At 38.2% G+C, this 21,766-nt stretch overlaps 1 protein-coding gene across 2 annotated transcripts in view; it reads left to right on the top strand.

Annotated features, from left to right (window-relative positions):
- The window catches only part of NOA1 (P-loop containing nucleoside triphosphate hydrolases superfamily protein), a 49,527-nt gene extending 27,761 nt beyond the window's left edge, over positions 1-21,766 (top strand). For both annotated transcript variants that reach the window (XM_088962307.1, XM_088962306.1), the window contains 7 exons: positions 11,526-11,571; positions 14,903-15,021; positions 15,461-15,574; positions 15,707-15,805; positions 15,909-15,998; positions 18,364-18,473; positions 21,369-21,766. In XM_088962307.1, coding sequence (XP_088818433.1) covers positions 11,526-11,571; positions 14,903-15,021; positions 15,461-15,574; positions 15,707-15,805; positions 15,909-15,998; positions 18,364-18,473; positions 21,369-21,621 — 831 coding nt within the window. In that variant the 3' untranslated portion in view covers positions 21,622-21,766. The remainder of the gene's footprint in view (positions 1-11,525; positions 11,572-14,902; positions 15,022-15,460; positions 15,575-15,706; positions 15,806-15,908; positions 15,999-18,363; positions 18,474-21,368) is intronic.

Raw genomic sequence — 21,766 nt, 5'->3', positions numbered from 1 at the left:
AGAAGAGGAGAAGAAGAGAAGAGAAGAGAAGAGAGGAGGGAAGAAAGAAGGGTTTTGCAATGTAACAGTGCTGGCGGCGCCAACCTTTATTTTAATATATATAGAGCGGCAGAAATAACAAGGGAAAAGACCCTTGTGCCCCTAAGTACAATAACAGACATAACAAAAAGAAAAAACGAAATAAAGAAAACACTTTAATTAGCCAAACAGGCCCTAACATCTGCAACTAAGTTATTTTAACATTATTCTAACAGAATCATTTAAACTTCTTAGTGCATTCAATCAGATTTAATTAAGCTACTCATAAGTACAAATGGCTTTATCTCTCGGTATGGTATTTGAAAGAAGCCCTGTTTTTGTTTTTTTACCATTCTCCATCTGACTCTCTTATTTCATGTATAACTACTGATGGGATATGAACCCTCCTTCAAATATTCCAGATATTATAGTGAGTTGTGTTGGTCGCCAATTTCACTTAACCATAAAACTGGTCACATTTTACTAGAATATATATGCAGTGGCATACATCTTGGGTCTTGCCTTGTATCCCTATGATGAGGAACCTGTTGTTCACTGGATGATGAGTCATTTTATGTCTTCATGCATTCATCTGCTGTATTTCTAGTCAACTTTGTTTATTTGCTTTGTCATGGTTATGGAATATAGTTGTCAAGAAAAAAACTGCATATTTTCGGCATTTTTCTTACTTTTTTTATTAGTAACAACAACATTTTATTGCTTTTTTTTTTTTAAACAGAAATTTAATCACAACATTTAGTGCCTTGAACCCATTTTAGGTAACATGTTTCTCTTAGTTGGTATGATACCCTTATACATTTGATTTCTATATAATGCAAACTTTGCCAAACCCTGATTTAGGTGATTACTGACCTTATTATGTCTTTATTTCCATGATCCTTCTTTGTTGTTATTTACCCAAGCAATTGCAACCTTCGAGTCTTCTTCAACTTGTAAGTCAATAGTTGAGTGATTTATCCCTGTAATCTTACAAGAAGAGAGGAAGAAGAGAGAGAGGAGAGAAGAAAGGAGAGGAGAAGAAGAGAAAAACGTGAGAGTCGAAGAAATCAGTGCTGGCGGCACCCAACATCTCTTTTATTTTAATGGGTTATAACAAAAAAAAAAAGTAGAGAATTTGCAAGTAGGTCCCTGGCGGCACACCCTAAAACATAAAGAAAAGAACATTTTGACAGTAGTCTAGGCTGACAGCATTCTAACAGCATCAATAAAAAACAGCTTAAGTCTAACAACACTCCCCCTCAAGTTAAGTCCTTTTCTGAGAACATCAGCAAGTTGCTCCTTGGATTTGACATAAGGGGTGCAAATTTCTCCCTTTTCTAACTTTTCTCTTATGAAGTGCTTGTCCACCTCAATGTGCTTGGTCCTATCATGTAGGACTGAATTACTAGTAGTGTTAATGGCTGCCTTGTTATCACAGTGGAGGGACATAAGATTGTGAACAATAACCCCAAGTTTCCCTAAAAGATTCTTCAGCCAAAGAATTTTATCCACCCCATGTGCCATTGCTCTATGCTTTGCTTCAGCACTTGATCTTGCCACTACACTTCGCTTCTTACTTCTCCATGTCACTCGATTTCTTCTTACAAAGGTACAATACCCACTTGTGGATTTTCTATCATCCACAGCACCTTCCCAGTCAACATCTGTGTAGACTTCCACCTTCAGATGATTATGTTTGCTAAATAGTGATCCTGTTCCTGGATACTTTTTCAAGTACTTAAGAATCCTCTCTGCTGCCTCTATGTGTGGTCTTTTAGGGGAATGCATGAATTGGCTTAGGACTCCGACTGAGTAAGCAATGACAGGGCGCGTCATGGACAAATAAAGCAACCTTCTTACTAATCTTTGAAACTGTTTCACATCTTTTAGTGGTTCACCATCACAATTTCCCAGTTTATGGTCAACATCCATAGGGGTATCAGCTGGTTTTGCACCTAGCTTGCTTGTATCCTATAACGGATCTAGGATATACTTCCTTTGAGAGATGAAGATGCCCCTTTTTGAGCAGACAACCTCAATTCCAATAAAGTACTTTAGGGGGCCCAGATCTTTCACTTCGAATTGAGAAGCTAGGAATTCCTTTAACTTTTGTATTTTTGTGCTCCAGTTTCCTATAATGATGATATCATCTACGTACACTATCAACAGAGCCACTTGTTCTTGACATCTCTTCATAAAGAAAGTGTGATTAGACTGACATTGCTTGAACCCCACTTGTTGAACTGCCATATGAAATTTACTGAATCACGCTCGAGGAGATTGTTTTAGACCATAGAGAGACTTTGTTAGTTTGCACACCTTACTTTCACTTCCTTTGGCATAGAAACTAGGAGGTTGAACCGTGTACACCTCCTCCTCCAAATCACCATTTAAAAAGGCTTCTTTATATCCAATTGATGTAATTTTCAATCAAGGTTTTGCAACCAATGATAGAAGAACCCGTATTGAATTCATCTTGGCTACTGGAGCAAATGTCTCATCATAGTCAACACCATAAACTTGGGTGTACCCTTTAGCTACCAGCCTTGCTTTGTACCTTTCAGTTGTCTCGTTTGCCTCGTGTTTCACTGTAAACACCCACTTACACCCAACTGGGTCTTTCCCTATTGGAAGATCCACCAACTCCCATGTTTGATTCTTATGGAGGGCATTGATCTCCTCCTTCATAGCATATGTCCATTCATGGTATTTTAAAGCCTCTGCCACATTTATGTGTATGGGAATACTATCAACTGCAGACAGGAAGGCACGGTGAGAGGGGGAAATGTGGTCATTGGACACATACTGGGTAATGGGGTGTTTGGTAGTGCATGACCTGACCCCCTTTCCATGAGCAATAGGAATGTCAAGGTCATCCACAACCGAAACAGGGGCTATGGGATCAACAGGTGATGGACTTACCTCTTAGGAATCAGATAGTGTTGGTTGCTCAGTGTTTGGTGGCTCCACATCTTTGTTACGCTGTTGATCTCTACGGCGTTGACGTTGGAAGACATGAAAAGGAGCGAGATCCAGAATAGAAGGGAGACTTGACGAACCCGGGCCTGCTTCTCCTTTTCCACATTACTCTCCCCTTGAGGAGAGGTAGGGAAGAACGGTTCAGACTCAAAAAAAGAACTTATGACCAACGAGATCAAAGAATCGGTAACCCTTTTGTGAGGAGGGATACCCCAGAAAGACACATGGAAAAGATCGAGGATACAACTTACCATGGGGTGGGGATAAGTCATGGATGAAAGCACGACAACCAAACAACCTCATGGGAATGGAAACTGAGGAAACAATAACTGATGAGGGGCCTTGTAGTTTAACACTCTGGAGGGCATGCGGTTTATGACATAAGTAGCAGCAAGTACAACATCAACCCAAAATCATTTGGGAACATTCATATGTATCATCATCCGTCGGGCTACCTCAAGGAGGTGTCTGTTCTTTCTTTCTACAACACCGTTTTGTTGTGGTGTTCTTGCACATGAGCTTCTATGAGTCAATCCATGAGAAACAAAGAACTCAGTTAGCTCACCATGGAAATATTCATTTGCATTATCGGATTGAAAAATTTGAACTTCCACATGGAACTGTGTAAACACCATCCTTTGGAAATCGTTTACGATCTTTGGGACTTTGTCTTTGCTATGCATGGGAAAAACCCATTTATAGTGGGAGAAATCATCAAGCAATGTAATAAAGTACTTATACCTGCCCTCCGAAGTTATGGTAGTAGCCCCCCCCCCACCCCCCACACACACACACACATCAGAATACACTATGGAAAGGGAAGCTTGATCATTTATTACTTGAAGAAAATATTGTTCTACATTGCTTGCTCAATTGACACGTTTGACAATGGAAATCTGACATTGAACATGGCTTAAATAAAAACGGAAACAAAGACTTTATTATTTCAAAAGACACATGACCTAACCTATTATGCCACAAAAATAAATTGACCCTTATTTGACCGACTATGAGACTCTAAAGATAACATCGAGAAACCAACCTTCTTGTTGAGGTGTAGAGACCATCCACTAAGATTTCTCTACCAATCGTCCTCCTAGAAGTTAGGTCTTGAAAAATACATGAATCATGAAAAAAGGTTACACTGCAGTTTAATGAATTTGTGATATTACTAATAGAAAGAAGGTTGATAGGTAGCTGAGGGACATGCAAAACATTATCTAGGTTAAGTCCTTGAGGAAGGGATATTGATCCTTGGCCTGCAATGGAGGAAAAAGATCCATCTGCAAGTTTCACCTTATCCCTTCCTGACAAAAGGTTATAAGAACTGGATAGGTTTGGCTTATCGGTCATGTGATTAGAAGCCCTTGAGTCAATGATCCAGGGGGAATCAGTGGCTATGGAGACATGGAAGGCAGAAGCTGCATTACCTGATGTAGATGCAAATTTAGTAGAAGGGTTACTAGTAGCTAATTTGTCCATCTGGCGCAAGGCCCTACCATATGATTCCAAGTGACTACGAAAGGAGTTCATAATGTCTTCCTTGGGGTCAGAACCAATGAAGTGCTCTCGAGTAGTATTAGTTGGCACCCCAACAGACTGAATTTCTTGGGTTACCACATTTGTTGCGCTGTGTTGTATTAGGCTTCTTCTGACTTTGTACCTTACCTTGTTCTTGGTTCTTTACTGCCCACTTTGGTCTCCCATGGAACTCCCAATATGTGTCACGTGTATGTCTTAAACAACGGCAGTGGGTGCAGAACCACTTATCCTCCATGTTTTAAAAGCACAAGGTGCAAAAAAGGCATTGGGGTCAATTTGCGCCTGAGGTGCAAGGTGCAAGGCAAGGTGTGTGCCTTTTTGAAGCAAGGTGCAAAAATACAAAAAAAAGATAAAAAATAAAAAAATGTCAAAAAATTAAAAAAAAATGCCAAATAAAAATAAAAAAATATTAAACATAATATTAATAGAAAATATAAACTTAAATTTTTAAATAATGTTTTAGAAAACCTATTATCTAAAATTAAAATACATAAACATAAGATGTAAAGCATATTCAAATGAGAATTTAAAAATAAAATCAAACATATAAAACATTTTCAAGCATGTAAAACCTCTAATCTCTTTTTTCACTCAATTGCATTACTTCAAGTAGCTAATGTAAAACATATTACATTCTCGATTCTACGAGTCACCTTTGTGCCACACCCTCGAGGCAAGCCCAAACAAGTCCATGTTAGGTCTTAAATTCTTAGTTTTCACACAAAAAAATAATGATTTTATAGTTTTAATTGCTTTTTAAGAAGACATTTTATTAGGATGAATGAATGAACATGGACTTGTTTGGGCTTGCCTCGAGGGGCGTGGTGCATCAGGTTTGTGCCTTTTGAAAGGGCTGCTCCTAGGACCTAGGCGAGGCGCATACCGTGAAATGCGCCTAGGCGCGCCTCAAGCGCACCTTTTAAATCACTGCTTGTCCTTATCATCGGCTTTCTTCGAATCATTTTTCTTTCCCATATTATTTCCACCCATTGCAGCTAATGCTACCACATCACACTCTGCCTACTTTCCTCAGGCTGAACAAGGGCATACACCTCTTGGATTGAAGGCAACTCTTTAAAATCTGAACTGTAAGGGGTTCATATATGGGGTTTAGTCCCAACAAGAAGGCGAAAACCCTCCACTGAGAAACCAACTTCTTATAGGCTCTAGCATCATCCTCATGTTTCCATTCTATAGCCTGATAGTGGTCCAATTCTTTCCAAGCTGAGGTAAGAGCTGAATAATAGGCTGATAAGCTACAGTTTCCCTGTTTACAAGTTGAAGATTCAGCTTGTAACTGATAGATCTTAGCAAAGTCCCTTTGCTCAGAATAGGTGGTTTTGGCCTGTTCCCATATCTCATTTGTAGTATCTGCCCACATAAAATTCTTTTTCACATCCGATTCCATGGCTGCAACAAGCCAGGACATCACCATACTGTTTTCTTGGTCTCACCGATCATGTTCAGCAGTCCCACTCTTGGGTTTTTTCACCCTTCCATTTATGTAACCAGCTTTTCCCCTTGCTGTTACATAAGTTTTACACCTTTGGCCCACTCCAAGTAGTTCAGACCATTTAAAGGAGTAACCGGCATAGGGAACATCATGCTTTTGGTCCCCATACCTGCTGTACCACGGGTTGATGTAACCCTAGATGATGCAGAATCATCATTCACCATTTTCAAAGGCAGGTCTACAAGTCAAAAACAAAACTGTAGGTGCACAAGACCAGTCCTCACACCAGTATTACTTCTAATAGTCACAATTAAGGCACAAATTCCACACTACTTTTGAAAAACATGTACACACTACTGAAGGGCTACTTGCAGCACATAAACAGTCCAGGAAGAAGTATACTGCTGTAAACTCCACACTTAACACACCAATTTTAAACACAGCACATACCTGGACAAAGGGGATCACACACCCCTGTACAGCACCTGTACGAAGGTGCAGAAAACACAACTAGGCCTTCACAGCTGATGTAATCTTAGTTATGTGCCGCAGGGGCACTTTTGTCATTTTAACTTTTTAATTTTTATGTCGTCACCCTAACTTATAAATACAAATGCTGGGCACCACCAGCTTACGTTTTTGGTCTAAATCTTTCGCCTCTTCCTTCTCTCCTCTCTTCTTCTTCTTCTTCTTCTTTCTTCTTCCTTCTTCTCTTCTCCTCCTCTCATCTCTTGATCGAGATCTTTCTTCTTGCCGAAATCATGGTATCAGAGCAGGTTGGTGCTCTGTAAATTTTTTTTTTTGGTCGATGACATCCTCTGTGTTCACTTGACTGAGAATGAATAAATGAAGTCAGTTCTGGACCTGAGAACTCATTGGCTGAATATCCCTCTCCAGTTCTGGGCAGAAACTCAACTGAAGTGATTGCAGAAGATTGTTCTGGACCTGAGAACTCATCGGCTGGATCTCCCTCTCCTGTTCTGGGCGGAAATCAACTGAAGCGATTGCAGAAAATTCTGGATGACTGGTTGAGTCCTTCCAAGAGATTGGTGGCTCATTTTTTCTGTTCTCTTTTATTATTCTTGGACTGGAAATTCCAGAAACCACCTGAACTGAACTTGGACAGGTTTTTTTAAATCTTTTTTTCTTTGGTTCTTTGTGCTGGTACCAAGAACAGGTTGAGGGTTGCCTTGACCGAATGGTATAAGGGAGGTTTAAACCCTTCTTTGTGGGTCAGATGATCCAGAAAGCTGTGAACTTATGGAATTAGTTGTAGGTCATGAGTGACCTGGTTTGGTTGACTGTTACAGAAACCGTGTATTGATGCTTGTGGCTTATATTAGCCTTGGAGAAGTCTGTTACACCTGTGAACCTGTTCAGATGGCTGGTACAGCAGCAGAGTACTGATGCTTGTGGCTTATATTAGCCTTGGAGAGGCCCGTTAGATCAGTGAAAGTGTGATGCAGCAAGGGCTGTGATTGTGTTCCAACTGTCAGAAAACTTAAAGTAAGGTCTGTGTAGTCCATTTGTGTGTATTGACTGAAATGAAGGGACTGTTGTTGTCTTAGTAAGCATCAGTCATGAATTCTGAAGATTCAGCAACCTCTGGAACCTCTTTTAACCAAGGAGGAATGAACAACAGTATTGACTCCATGAGCCTTCCAACGTATGGTATACACACAATTTCAAGCAGAGATTTGAACTTTCCAATCAGACAATGCCAAAGAGTACTTTCATGGTGACCTCACAGAATTTTTTGAAACTTGTGGCTCTATTCATCGTAGTTCTTATTCTCGAACCCCTCAACAGAATGGGGTTGCAGAGAGAAAGAATCTTCTTCTCTTAGAGGTTGCTCGAGGGTTGTTGATACACATGAATGTTCCAAAAAGGTTCTGGGTAGATGCTGTTATGACTGCGGCTTATCTTATCAATCGGATGCCATCTCATCTCTTGGAGTACAAGTCCCCTCATCAGCTCATCTTCCCTACAGCTCCATTGTTTCTTATCCCTTTGCGTGTCTTTGGGTGTAAGTGTTTTGTCCATGATCTATCACCTACCCTTGGTAAGCTAGATCCCAAAGCCATTGTTTGTGTTTTCCTTGGCTATTCCTTTTCCCAAAAAGGTTATTGTTGCTTTGACCCTATTTCCAAAAAGTATTTGTATCTATGGATGTTTCTTTCTTTGAAGATGTGCCTTTCTTTCTTGCTTCTCCTCAGGGGGAGAGTCCAAGTGAGGAGAAATAGAGACAGGTTTTGTTGGCTTCTCCTCTTGATCCTCCTCCATTTCGGGTCTTTCGTAGATAGCGGTACAAAAGTCAAGGTCGTGATCAACGAAGTTCAATAGACACAGAGCATCCTGAAGCTGTGTAACCTGTACCATCGAACTCTCAGTGGTTGAATCAATCTCCGTATCTAGGTACTATTTTTCCAGTTGACATCCTTGTGCCCATTGATATTGATACTTCTAATTGTGATCTGGATCTTCCTATTGCTAAGAGGAAAGGTGTCAGATCATGCACCACACACCACCTGATGGCCCTTTCCTTGTCCTATGAGCATGTTTCATCCTCTTTCCGTGCTTTCTTCTCTGCTATTGACAGTGTTTCCCTTCCTAAGAGTGTTGCAGAAGCTTTACTTGCTCCTGAATGGACAGATGCAATGAAGGAGGAGGTCAATGCCCTTCACAAAAATGGCACGTTGGAGCTGGTAGATCGTCTTGAAGGAAAGGAACCTGTGGGGTGCAAATGGGTATCCTCTGTGAAACATAAGGCAGATGGCACAGTGGAGAGGTACAAGGCCTGGCTAGTTGCAAAAGGTTTTTCGCAGGTGTATGGAGTTGATTATGCGGAAACCTTTGCACCTGTAGCAAAAATGAATTTTATCCGAGTCCTCCTTTCTTTAGCAGCAAAACTAGATTGGGAACTTCATCAGCTGGACATTAAAAATGCTTTTTTGAATGGTGACTTAGAAGAAGTGTATATGATCCAACCTCCAGGTTTTCGTGCTAAAGGAGATGGGCAGAAAGTATGTAGACTGAAGAAATCTTTGTATGGTTTAAAACAGTCTCCAAGGGCCTGGTTCAGTAGGTTCCACAATGCAATTCAATAGATGGGTTTTAAGCAGTGTCAGTCTGATCACACACTCTTTTTGAAGAGAGAGTAAGGAAGAATGACGGATTTAATTGTGTATGTTGATGACATTATTATCACCGGTGATTGGGACTCAGAGATACAAAGATTGAAGAGATTCTTGGCCACTCAATTTAAAGTGAAGGATTTGCGGCCTTTACGTTATTTCCTTGGAATTGAAGTGGCCGCTCTAATTAGGGTATCTTCATCTCCCAGAGGAAATATGTTCTTGATCTCTTGAAAGATACGGGGAAGCTTGGAGCATAACTTGCTGACACTCCTATAGATGTAAACCACAGGCTCAGGGATTGCAGTGATGAGCCATAGCAGATATAAAGCAGTATCAAAGATTTGTGGGCAGACTTCTCCACCTATCTTTGACAAGACCTGACATTGCATATGCAGTGGGAGTCCTTAGTCAGTTTATGCATGCTCCCAAGGCCACACACTTGGAGGCAACACACAGAGTTCTTAGATATTTGAAGAAATTCCCTGGGACAGGACTCTTGTTTGGAAAACATGGGCATATGATAGTTGAGGTTTACACTGATGCAGATTGGGCTGATTCTGTGAATGATAGAAAATCTACTAGTGGCTATTGTGCTTTTGTTGGGGGAAACTTGGTTACTTGGAGGAGTAAGAAACAAAGTGTGGTGGCCAGATCGAGTGCAGAAGCTGAATATAGAGCCATGTCTCATGGTGTGGCAGAACTTCTATGGATAAAGAATCTCTTGGGTGATATGGGCTTTCCTCTCAGTGATCCTATGTCATTATACTGTGACAATAAGGCTGCTATTAACATTGCAACCAACCCTGTTCTCCATGATAGAACTAAACATATAGAGGTTGACAAACACCTCATCAGGAAACAATTGGAAAAAGGAGGAGTTTGCACTCCCTACATCATCTTTGAGGAACAACTAGCAGACACCCTTACTAAAGGATTAAATTCCATGCGACACTATAATCTTTGTGACAAGTTGGGGACAATTGATATCTATGCCCCAACTTGAGGGGGAGTGATGTAATCTTAGTTATGTGCCGCAGGGGCACTTTTGTCATTTTAACTTTTTAATTTTTATGTAGTCACCCTAACTTATAAATACAAATGCTGGGCACCGCCAACTTACGTTTTTGGTCTAAATCTTTCGCCTCTTCCTTCTCTCCTCTCTTTTTCTTCTTCTTCTTTCTTCTTCCTTCTTCTCTTCTCCTCCTCTCATCTCTTGATCGAGATCTTTCTTCTTGCCGAAATCAACGGCATTAGCTGAAGGTAAAAAAGGAAGCTTCACAGCATCTGCCTCCACCAACTAGGGTTACCTTGGTGCTACGACCAAGGAAGAACCCAGAAGAAGTGACAAGAGGTATTTCTTATCAGTCTGGTTAGATTTTTTGTCTTCACAGTCCAAGAAAACTGACGCTTGGGTGTGGTGGATACTTCTCAGCGGAAAACACAACTCCTATTGCCCAGAGTTGTGCTCTAATCCCATGTAATCGTACAAGAAAAGAGGAAGAAGAGAGATGAGAGAAGAAAGGAGAGGAGAAGAAGAGAAAAATGTGAGAGTCGAAGAAATCAGTGCTGGTGGTGCCCAGCATCTCTTTTATTTTAATGTGTTATAACAAAAATAAAAAAATAGAGAATTTGCAAGTAGGTCCCTGAATCCCTGGTGGCACACCCTAAAACATAAAGAAAAGAACATGCTGACAACAGTCTAGGCTGACAGCATTCAAACAGCATGAATAAAAAAGCAGCTTAAATCTAACAACAGAGCCCATGCAGCACTGCCCATAATTCTGTTCTAATAAGTCACCTTCCGCTATGGTCCTGAAAAAATTGCTTGGATGTGTCATTCCCAATTCCTGATTACGCTTCCTACCTGTCACCAAAGCTTAACAATTATATATAATTTTTCATCCAGGAAAAGCCATCTCTTTGTCAACATTGTCTTTGTCTTTCAATCCAATAATGTTTCGTTAGATAAGAAGAGATTTGACAAATACTGATAACTCTTGAATAGAATATTAGAATGGAAAGTGAACTATTGGTTTTAAGTCTTCTCTGGTGATAAATCAACAATTTAAGGCAAATATATTTTAAATTTGTACATGTGCAATTCATATAGAAGTTCTACCTTTCTTTATCATCCTTGGACAGCTACATATTTGTGCTTGCACATTCATTTGCATGTTTCTTAAGTACTTTGGAGACTATAGGATGTGAAACAATATCAGCAATCTTTCTTTATGTGCCATTCAGTTATTTGCTTTTGTTTTTCATGTGTTGACATTTTCTGCTATTTTTTTAAAGTTTTAGTTCTCCATAGTCAGATTTCAAACTTTATACTGCATCTGTTTAGTTTCAAATTTGTGCATTGTGTGTCTTATATAAGCGCTGCTCTCATGGTACAGGGATCAGCTAATGTTGGAAAATCTGCATTCATCAATGCTTTACTGAGTTAGTTACTGTGACTCCTTTCATCCACTCCTTGCTTCAGCATGGATTATATAATCATTTAAAGGGAGACCTTTTACCCCTTGTATGTGTTTATTAGCATGGAAGTAGGACGCAATTTTCTGTTTCTTATTATTGAGAGTTTAGATTATTTCATTGCTTGGGGCTAATGTTTCTAGCTTTTCCTCTTTGCACTCCACATGCTTCTTCTATTAGTGTTTTTTGTTTGCATTATGCATGTTATTTTATTGGTCTCAAACAGACAATCCTTTTGTAGTTACGAAAAATATCTATTAGATTTGCAGTGCCAATTTCACAGATAAACCTACAGAACTTCCTGATATATTTATCTTTAATGACACATTAACTCTTCTCAGTTAGAATTCAAAATCAGATCTGTTGATTTCCTTGAACTCTGTAAACCATTGGCGCTGCCCATTGATAGCTGTAATTATATAACCCTAGCAAGTGCACTAGTTATCAAGTAGTATAAAAATATCGTTCCCACGAGGATTTAACAAAATAAGTATTAGAACTATAGCTTCCCTCAATTATTTGAATAACCGAATTCTAACAATAGGAACTACTGAAAATTAAAGATAGAAAAAGAAAGAACAGAAATAAAAACAAAGGCAATCAACGACTGGACTTGCAACGATTTAATTGAAAGCGCTAGGACTATTGGTCCACCTAACCATCCCAATGAACATCAATTTATTAAATTAACCAAGATGATTTATTATTTTTATAAGCTGAAGTCTTTCCTAATTTATCTGATATTCCCTCCCAGGATATATCAGACCTACTTCTATCAAGTAACCCTTCGATCCCTCGATTAGGGTTCTCGAGATAGAAAGTGCATTAAGTTCTATGAAAAACCTGTGTCATCAGATGAATCATGTATATATATTCCTATATATCATTCAATTTACACTATGAATTATTTAGTTTTTTATATGAATTCCCCTTCCGGTTCATTCATATAAACCAAATCAACTAGGAGGTGGCCAAGCTCCTAATTGCATTACGCATAATAACTCATAGACAATATGAAAATAAAAACAGCTTGACTGAATTAAATAAAAATCAATCCATGGTCGTGGTTAGGCTTTCCACAGCCCTAGCTACAAATAGATTAGTTCATGATAAAGGAAATTAAACAAACAAGGTATAAGAAAGAACTCATGATGTCGCCCCTTGAGGTTGAGATCGATGAACTTCTTCTCCTTTTCGCCGCCTTCCTCCTTTTCTCCTCCTGCGTTGCCAACTGCCTTCTTGAAGGCTGAAGCTCTCTTGGAGGATTTCTCCTTGATTGCTCCAGAAATTGATTGATGCCTTGGTGCTAGTCCCCCCCCCCCTTTATATAGCTTTAGGAGGAGGGTCTGTTTCCAACTCCTTCTTGGAGTTCTTCCTTAAAAATAGAAAGTCCTAATCTAATCCTATCCTTATCTCTTATGTAGTAATCTCAATCTCCTTTATCTTTCTAGAATTACATCAGAAAATTAAATCTGATAGGACTCTTTGCAGTTTCTTATTCTTGCATTTGTATTAGGCTTCCTCAACGAATTGGGCCGCTGCAAGGCTTCTCTGCGAGTTGGGCTTCTACTGCGAACTGGGCTTCCCTATGAATTTGCTCAGACTTCAGGCCCGATTTTGACTTCGATGCAGCCCGAATCTATCAAAACTCAAAACATGAAAGTTGTAGAGTTCTTCCTTATCTTTCCAATGCATCTTGAATCATCTCAATCGGAGTTCGGATGGGAGAGTTATGCCTAGATTACTAAGCGGCGCCGAAACTTTGCAAACTCACTCGATTAGCCTTGTTTTTCTCCTGAAGTCTTCTTTCATGCCCTAAATCGAAATACAAGAGTAATGAGTCCAATTAAGTACTAATTAAGTATAAAAGATTGTATATTTAGGGATAAAAATATGATAATTTTTATTCTCATCACCCATGATAAACAAGCTAATGCTTTTCCATATTCTTTATAATGGTTGTGATCTATGTTTAATGATTTCTTTATGCCTCTCCTTCCACATATGCCATAATGTAATGTGGAAGAGAGAATTCTCCAAAAAGCTGCTATCTTAATTTCAAAAGAAATTGTTTGCCAAGATTAGAGAAGAGGTACTCAGGTAGGGATCTTCTGTTCAACTCTATGGACGTATAGGAAAACCACCAGATCTCTGTTGCAGCCTTACATTGTAAGACACAAGAGGTTGGCTGATACCTCCACTTACACATTAAAGACTTGCCAAGTTGATATTCCTTGATTTGAGCTGATTGGGTACATATCTTTTTCAAGGCCATTAGTGGCACAAGACATGCAAAGATACTCATGGAGCACCCTATTTCCTCATAATTTAGATAAATCTGAAGTGGCTTCTCCAACTCTTATAAACTTGGTGTAGGATGACTGAACTAAAAACTCACCTTTGGAATCATCTAATCCTTTGGTCCTTGGCATTAGGGAATATTAGTTCATCATCCTCCAAAATCCCTGGCAGTATGATACATTTTTCTATCTCCCAGTCCAGTATTAGCCTTCTAAAGGTTGGATGGTGGAGGAGGCTCACTGCTTATTCACACTTACCTGAGTGGAGTCACATGACTCACATCTACTGATGCAGAGAGACAATGTTTTGAAAACTGGAGAAAACTTTAAGAACATAAAACGTCCTGGTTACCTTTTCCAGTTCAACTAATAGTATAAAAATATCTGGTTTATCAGTTTTAACTGAACCGGAAAGGGTTCTTCTGATGAACCAAGTTTTGATCAGCCAGCCCAGTATGATTTAGAAAGGGATCCATGTTACAGCAACAGAGTACCAATTTTTTTACTGATAATGATCAAATTTTTATTGATAAAATTAAAAGAAAAAGCACTCATATTTTTTTATTGTCACCAGGAGGCTAATGTCCTTTATTAATTCTAATTTCACTATTTCTGTAACTTAGTGGTTTTATTCAATACCAGTTGCCCACTAATTCAAATCAATTAAGCTGTCTTAGTTTCAAGTTCATCAATCTACTTCTTTTCTTTTTTTTTTTTTTTCTTTTGAGGTGTAAATTCATCAAGTTCATCAATCTACTTGTGTCCAGGCTTTTCATTTTAATAAGTGTTCAATCATTTTAATCGATTCATCATCATCATCATCACCACCACCACCACCACCACCACCACCTTTGTTATTGTTGTTGTTGCTATTCTAAATCTGTTTCTATATGGTATTTCCTTTCTTTCTTTCAAGGTTTTTTATTCTATCTTTAATCTATAAATGCATAAGGCAGATTTTTTTTATATTTTTAACTTGTTACTTTTTGAAATAATAGAGATGATGGCACAAAAGGATCCAGTAGCTGCAGTGGCACGGAAATACAAACCAATCCAGTCTGCTGTTCCTGGAACTACCTTGGGTCCTATACAAATAGATGCTTTTCTTGGAGGCGGGGTATATTCTTATCTTGACAATGTTTATTGGAACTTGGGGCTCTTCCCTGTCTTTACTAATTATCTATCTTCTGAGTTCCCAAGGACATGCTTTTTACCACTGTTAATAATGAATTGTTATGCAAGTTTTTTTTTTTACACTTCTTACCCTTGTAACAATCCTTTAATTGCCTACTTTTTTTTTTTTTTGAACTTGACTTTTTTTTTTTCCTTGTGTGGTCATGTTTAGTGCCCGCCCTATCTTTCTAAAGCAATCAGCTTTATATCCTCGAACTCATGTCCTATCTTTCTAAAGAGTCACTATATTCCTTGAACTAATCGGAGTTTTAAAGCTCACCCATGAGAAAAGAAGAAAAAAGAATTTGATGTTTGTTGACATGGACTTTCCTCTCTAAAGTCAAGATAAAGCCTTACTAGTTGTTTTTTCTCATGCATTACAGAAGTTATTTGACACACCTGGAGTACATCTCCACCATAGGCAAGCAGCAGTTGTTCATTCAGAAGACCTACCTGCCCTTGCACCTCAAAGTCGTCTCCGGGGTCAAATATTCCCTGTATGTTCCCTTTTGTCTTTCTCTAACATTTCCTTGCATATATTATTCCAATAACAAACAAACAAACATTTCCTTAAAGATTTCAATTTGGGCCTTATGCTTTTTCCTAACCTAACATATTGGAATGTTCAGGTAGCTTCCCAAAAGACAATTTCATGTGAAACTGAAGCCAGTGATTTGAATGGATTTTCATTTTTTTGGGGAGGTCTTGTCAGAATTGATGTCTTGAAGGTTTTTCTCCTAATATCTTTTTCCCTTTTACTTTTGTGTTCGTTGGTTTTACCACTGCAAGACAATGTTATTCAGTTTTAACTGATTAGACAAGAAATTCCAGGTGCATCCATCTACACGTTTAACCTTCTATGGACCCAAGGCATTGCGGATTCATATGGTACCCACTACTCAAGCAGATGAATTTTACCAGGTAATCTTGAGTTCATTGTTTTCATAATTAAGCTGCATTTGTCATTCCTTATTTTTAAGGACTTATCTCCTTTTTGCAATTAAAATGCCCCTATGAACACGGTTTTTAACTGCAAAATAAGGAATGCCAAATGAAGCCTTAGTTCTTTTCCATAACTGGAATATTGAGGTTGCTTAGCTTATTAAATTGCTTCTTTTGCTGGTTCAAACCCATTTAGTTCTACGAACCACCTTGGCTCCCCCTCCCCCCTATCTCTATTTTTACCAAATGAAACCGAGTATCATGTATCTTTCAGTTATGTGTGTATGCATATATAAGTTAAGAAAAAGAAAGCTCTTTGATTTCTTGTTATCTGGATAAATATCATCATCATCATCCAAGCTTTATGCCAACTATATGGGGTCGGCTACATGAATCCTGTTTCACCCTTCCATTCTGTTTAATGCCATATCCATTGTTTAATTATGAGCACTTAAATCATTTCTTACAACTTCAATCCATGTCCTTTTTCTCTATCCATAACTCTATTAGCCCCTTCAACTTGCAACAGATCACTTCTTCTTACGTGTGCTGTTGATGGTCTTCCATGCATTTGACTGAACCATCTTAGTTTACTTTCTCATTTTATCACCTATTGGAGCTGCTCTCTTTTCTGATCCTACCCTTTATAATTTTTCCACTCATCATTTCTACCACACTCCTTTTTTGGGCATATTTCTTGACTGCTGATTCTGCTTCATACAGCATAGTTGGCCTTACAACTTTTATATAGAATTTTCCTTTTTATCCAAGTGGTATTTGCCTATCATTAGAAAGTATTGAGTCAGAAGTGAAATGGAAGGTATTTCCGTAGCCTGCAGTGGCACGGAAATACCTTCCATTTCATTTCTGACCCAACCCTTTCTAGTTTTTCCACTCATCCGCCTCATCATACACATTTCTGCCACACTCGTTTTTTTAATATGTTGTTTCTTGACTGCCCATACTCAGCTCTCTACAGTATAGTTGGCCTTAAAACTGTTCCATAGAAATTTCCTTTTAATGTCTGGTATTTTCCTATCACATGAGATTCCAGGTGCACCCCTCCATTTTTCCATCCTACTATAGTTCTATGGGTGACAGCCGCCTCAATCTCTCCCTTGTTATGAATATCTGGATAAATATATACCAAATAAAATGATGTACTAAAAATTTCTGGCTACACAATTGCAGCCAATGTAATTCTTAACTCTTGCCTTCATCTTACACCATCCTTGGAAAGTTGGTGAGGCAAGAGAATCCCTAAGTTCCTAATAGCTGAATATATTCTGATTGAGGTTTCATAAGGTAATAACACTTGGAGATTTAAAGTTCTTGGAACATAATTTCATAACCAGAGATGATGTATCGGCATTTCATCCAATGCAATAGAGTTTCACAGATGAAAACTGATGCTATTGGTTTCACTTCTCTTTTATAAGTGGGAATGTGAACAAGGTGAGACTCTTCCTTGATAAATTGTTTTGTATGATACGATTTGGCTTGCAGGGCAATTGGGTTAAGGCCTTTTTAACTTTGAATAGGTTCTGGAAATAATCTACAGTGTGATATTCAGTCATCTCGTGCAAAATAGCACCTGTATTTCATTAGCATATGGTTGGCCATAACATCTGTCGGGAGGGGATCTCCTCCACAAGGGCAATAAATCAACAACTTTGAAAGTTGTGGATGTGTTCACCATCTAACAATCATGACAAATTGTAACACCATTACAATTACAGTTGGGAAATATTGAAAAAATAAATGTTTCCTCCAGTTGTCGTTTTCATGTTGAGCCTAGAGATGAATCAATGATGCATAGGCATGCCTTGGCAACTTACATAAGATGGTGAAGTTTTACCTGTGCTTTTATGATCCAGCTGGGTTACCCTTTTGGCTTCTGTCCAGAAATAGAATTATTGTTAACAAATTTCAACCCTGTGCTTCGTATTGTCAAATGCTTTCATTTTCCCATGTGAATGTGTGGTTTTGATCATGGAAAGACTAAACAACCTTTGGGTATCATTATAAATCTACAAAATGAAGATATAAGGATTCTTAAAGGATCAAGTTCAGGTATGGTCCAATTTTTCTATGTATTAATGTATTATCATGATATATCCTGAGTACTTTTTCTGTGTAGCTGTATACAATCAAATAGCACAGCTGTTGAGGGTGCCTTGCCTTCGGCAAACTTCCTGTAGTCATGCCATTAATGTTCTTAGTTTTTTAATCTGCAAGATGGAATTAGTTATCCATGTTTTTCTATTAGTATTGATTATACATGTTTATCTTACATGCCATTGTCCATATAATACTCTGGCTTGCCTTCATTTGATTATTGCAGCAAGAACTTGGAGTTCTATTGACACCACCAACTGGGAAACAAAGTGCAGAGAATTGGGAAGGACTCCAAACAGTGCGTCAGTTGCAAATAAATTTTGAAGATCGAAGGAGGTATGGCTGATTTTCCCAATGTCAAGGTGTGCTAAGGCCTTGTATTTTCTTTTTCCAAGCTAAATGCATATGCATCTGTCCATTTGCCAGTGGCCTTAGATCTGGATAGTTTCCGTCTAAGAAACTCCCTGCACAGAATTTGACCATATATGCCTATTAACAAAAAAAGAGACCATATATATATATTGGTCATTTGTCATTTTGCTCTTATCGCACTCCTTAGAGTATCATGAGAAAAAAAAAAAAAAGGAAAACATGGCAAATGGTTCATAAAAAGGTTTTGGTATGAAATTTTGCAATCATAACTTACATTGCCTCGTAGATCCCACCCATTACATGTGCTCCAAGGTTCAAAGTATCGACACATATCGGCCAATACGTATCGTGCCGATGGCTTCCCAATACACCCCTCCAGGGGTTGTATCAGGTCAGACCATGGTTCAGAGGGTAGCTGGGACTTAAACCGACCCCTCTGAATCAGTTTTGATAAAAAATAAATAAAACATAAAAAAAGCACCGATACCGGCGTGTCGGCCTGTGTCAATACTTTGAACCTTGATGCTCTCTAAATTCACTGGTATGTCATTGTTAATCCATCATGAAGGTCCATCTGATATTTGTCTACATTAATGTGAGTCAACAGTTCATCATCCTGCACAGTTCTGATTAGCTAGTGACCCAACTTTTTAGATTCTGCTTTTTCTTTTTGAAGCATTAACGGTTCTGATTAAAGTTCATGATAATTAGGTTATAGTGGGTTCACATACTTGATGGACCGTGTAGAGAAGCCTCTATTTGATACAATGTTTTTAATTGCTTTTTTTTTTTTCCTGGTATGAACTTCTATTATAACTTGAGTCAAATTATTTATTGTGCTCCAATTACCAACATTAGGGGAAATTATTGATATGGGAAATTTTGAATTTTCTAGTGAAATAAGGAAATGTGGATCAAGACCCTTGCAAAATTATTCCTCCAATAGGAACTTGTGCCCACCAGCTCCTCTTTGTATTCAATCTCTGCCCAGCTGCTTCTAAAATGACTTTCACACATTCAATGGCCTTTTTTCTACTGTGTTATTATTGTTAGAAAGCTCTGTCAAAGACAAAAGTAGTTTTTTCTTTATTTTTTTCATTTTATTTTTGTGCTTTTTTATAAAGGCAGAGTACATTTTCATATTTTTTATTTTTATTTATTTAATAATTTATCCATTTGGTTTTTATAATAACAAGGAGAAAGAATATAAAGAAACATTTTGTTTTTGGGTTCTTAAATGATAACAGATTATAGTCTAGGTGGTCAGTTAAAGCAGGCATCTGTAGACTATAGAGCTGAAAGTTGCAATCCCCCCCCCCCAAAAAAAAAAGAAAAAGTATGAAAATATTCAAGTGACATAAAATAGGATTTGTGCTAGGTTGGTTTTGTGGGATGACTCCAAGAAATAAATAAAATAAGTGCAGAGTTTCCTGCATTATTCTTACCTTCGCTTAGGGAATTATAATCATTATTTTTTGGTAAAAAAATATGATCTATTATACTCCAAGAGGATAAATTATTATTATTATTACTATTATTACTATTATTATTATTGTTATTGTTATTGTTATTGTTATTGTAAAATACAAACATACTCTGAGTGAGTTTTCATAAATTGACTTAGAAACATACCTTGAGTTTTTCAAATAGGCTTAAATATACCTTATGGGCTGACCCATTAGACTTAAGCATGCCCTCATTTCTTGTCATATTTCATGAACCTCTTTTAATATTCTAAAAATCCTATTTTACCCTTTGAAAATAAAAGAATCTTTTAAAACAATATACCTCCTTTTCTTGCTCTGTTTCTACAACCACAACAGAACATGATTATTCAAGGATCTTGCTTAATTTTTTTTTAACCCAAGTTCTCTTTTGCAGCCATACTAGTTGCATGAGGTTTTCCATTTGACTTAAACATAAGGAGCTTGCCCATTAAGAACAAATTCAAAATGGTGAGACAAAGGAACTGAGACGGAGACCATTGAAGAAACTACTCTCAAAACCGTCTCTGTAGGACCCTTTTTCCTGGCATTGTAAGGCAGCAAGCTTATAGATTTGATGTGTTGGGAGGTGTCTTTGCCAAGGAATGGGATCTAAGAAAGGGGAGAGAAAATTTTGTTGGCACCATGTTGAACTTCCAAAGGGAAATTTGAATATCTCATTATTCCACAAAACCATGCTGACGTTCTTTGTCCTCCTCTGGAACTCCAAGGCATCCTCTCACTCGTCAACAATAATCCCTTTTGTTGGCATGTTGATGGAGCTCTGTCTTCAGGATAAATTCACTAGGCCTTGTTTCAAACAAATTTACCCTTGGGATTGCCTCCAGAATCACTGAAAAATCAGTGATCACCATTACTTTGGGTCATGTTCCCAGATTGGGTCTCTCTGATTGGTCAATCTTTTCTTTCTGAGATTCCTAGTATGGAGCATCCTAATATGATTAGAGGTGAAAAGAGAGTGGTTTTGTGATTGGGAGCACATTCTTAAGTTTTTGTTGACAATGGATCATTCTGAGGCGGCTGCTAATCTAGTTCTGCAGTCTCAAATATTGTTAATTTCATCGACACGTGGATCACATTCAAGATAAAGTGACCAAGCACGAGATGAAGTTGGATTCAGTGGGGTCTGGGTCTCTGGTTCTTTTTGAATATTTGAATAATTATAGAGGGTAAAATAGTCTTTTACAGTTACAACGTATATTTTAAGTCTATTTGAAAAACTCAGGGCATGTTTAAGTCAAATTAGGAAAACCCAGAGATATGTTTAAGTCTTTTACCCTTATTATTATAGTTTGGAATCAGTTCTATCTCTACTGCCAATTTTAAGATCCTAAACATGGGTTTTCTTTGGCAGACCCGTTTGTGATGTTGCTATATCTGGCCTTGGATGGGTAACCGTGGACTTCTTCTGTACAATGCATGAAGGTTCTATATCAGGAAGTAGTGAAGAAACTGGCGAAAAACTACAGTTGGCCATTCATATCCCCAAGCCAGTTGAGATCTTTGTTCGTCCTCCTATGCCGGTTGGCAAGGCTGGAGGAGAGTGGTACGAGTACAGAGAGCTAACGGAGGAGGAGCAGGAATTAAGGCCCAAATGGTATTTCTGATATTAGAATTTTGTGCTTCTCCGGTCTCCACAATGTATGATAAAATTACAAAGCGCTGCTTCTGTAATGACATTCTTTCTTTTTTCTCTTATTGAGATGTCTGATTCCTGTTATTGTTGGTTAAGAAATCCTTGATTTGGGTGGT

This window comes from Nelumbo lutea, chromosome 1 (genome assembly GCF_056320005.1).
Source record: "Nelumbo lutea isolate HS-2025 chromosome 1, American lotus-T2T, whole genome shotgun sequence".
NCBI classification, from domain to species: domain Eukaryota; kingdom Viridiplantae; phylum Streptophyta; class Magnoliopsida; order Proteales; family Nelumbonaceae; genus Nelumbo; species Nelumbo lutea.
This window is presented reverse-complemented; position numbering and strand designations above follow the sequence as displayed.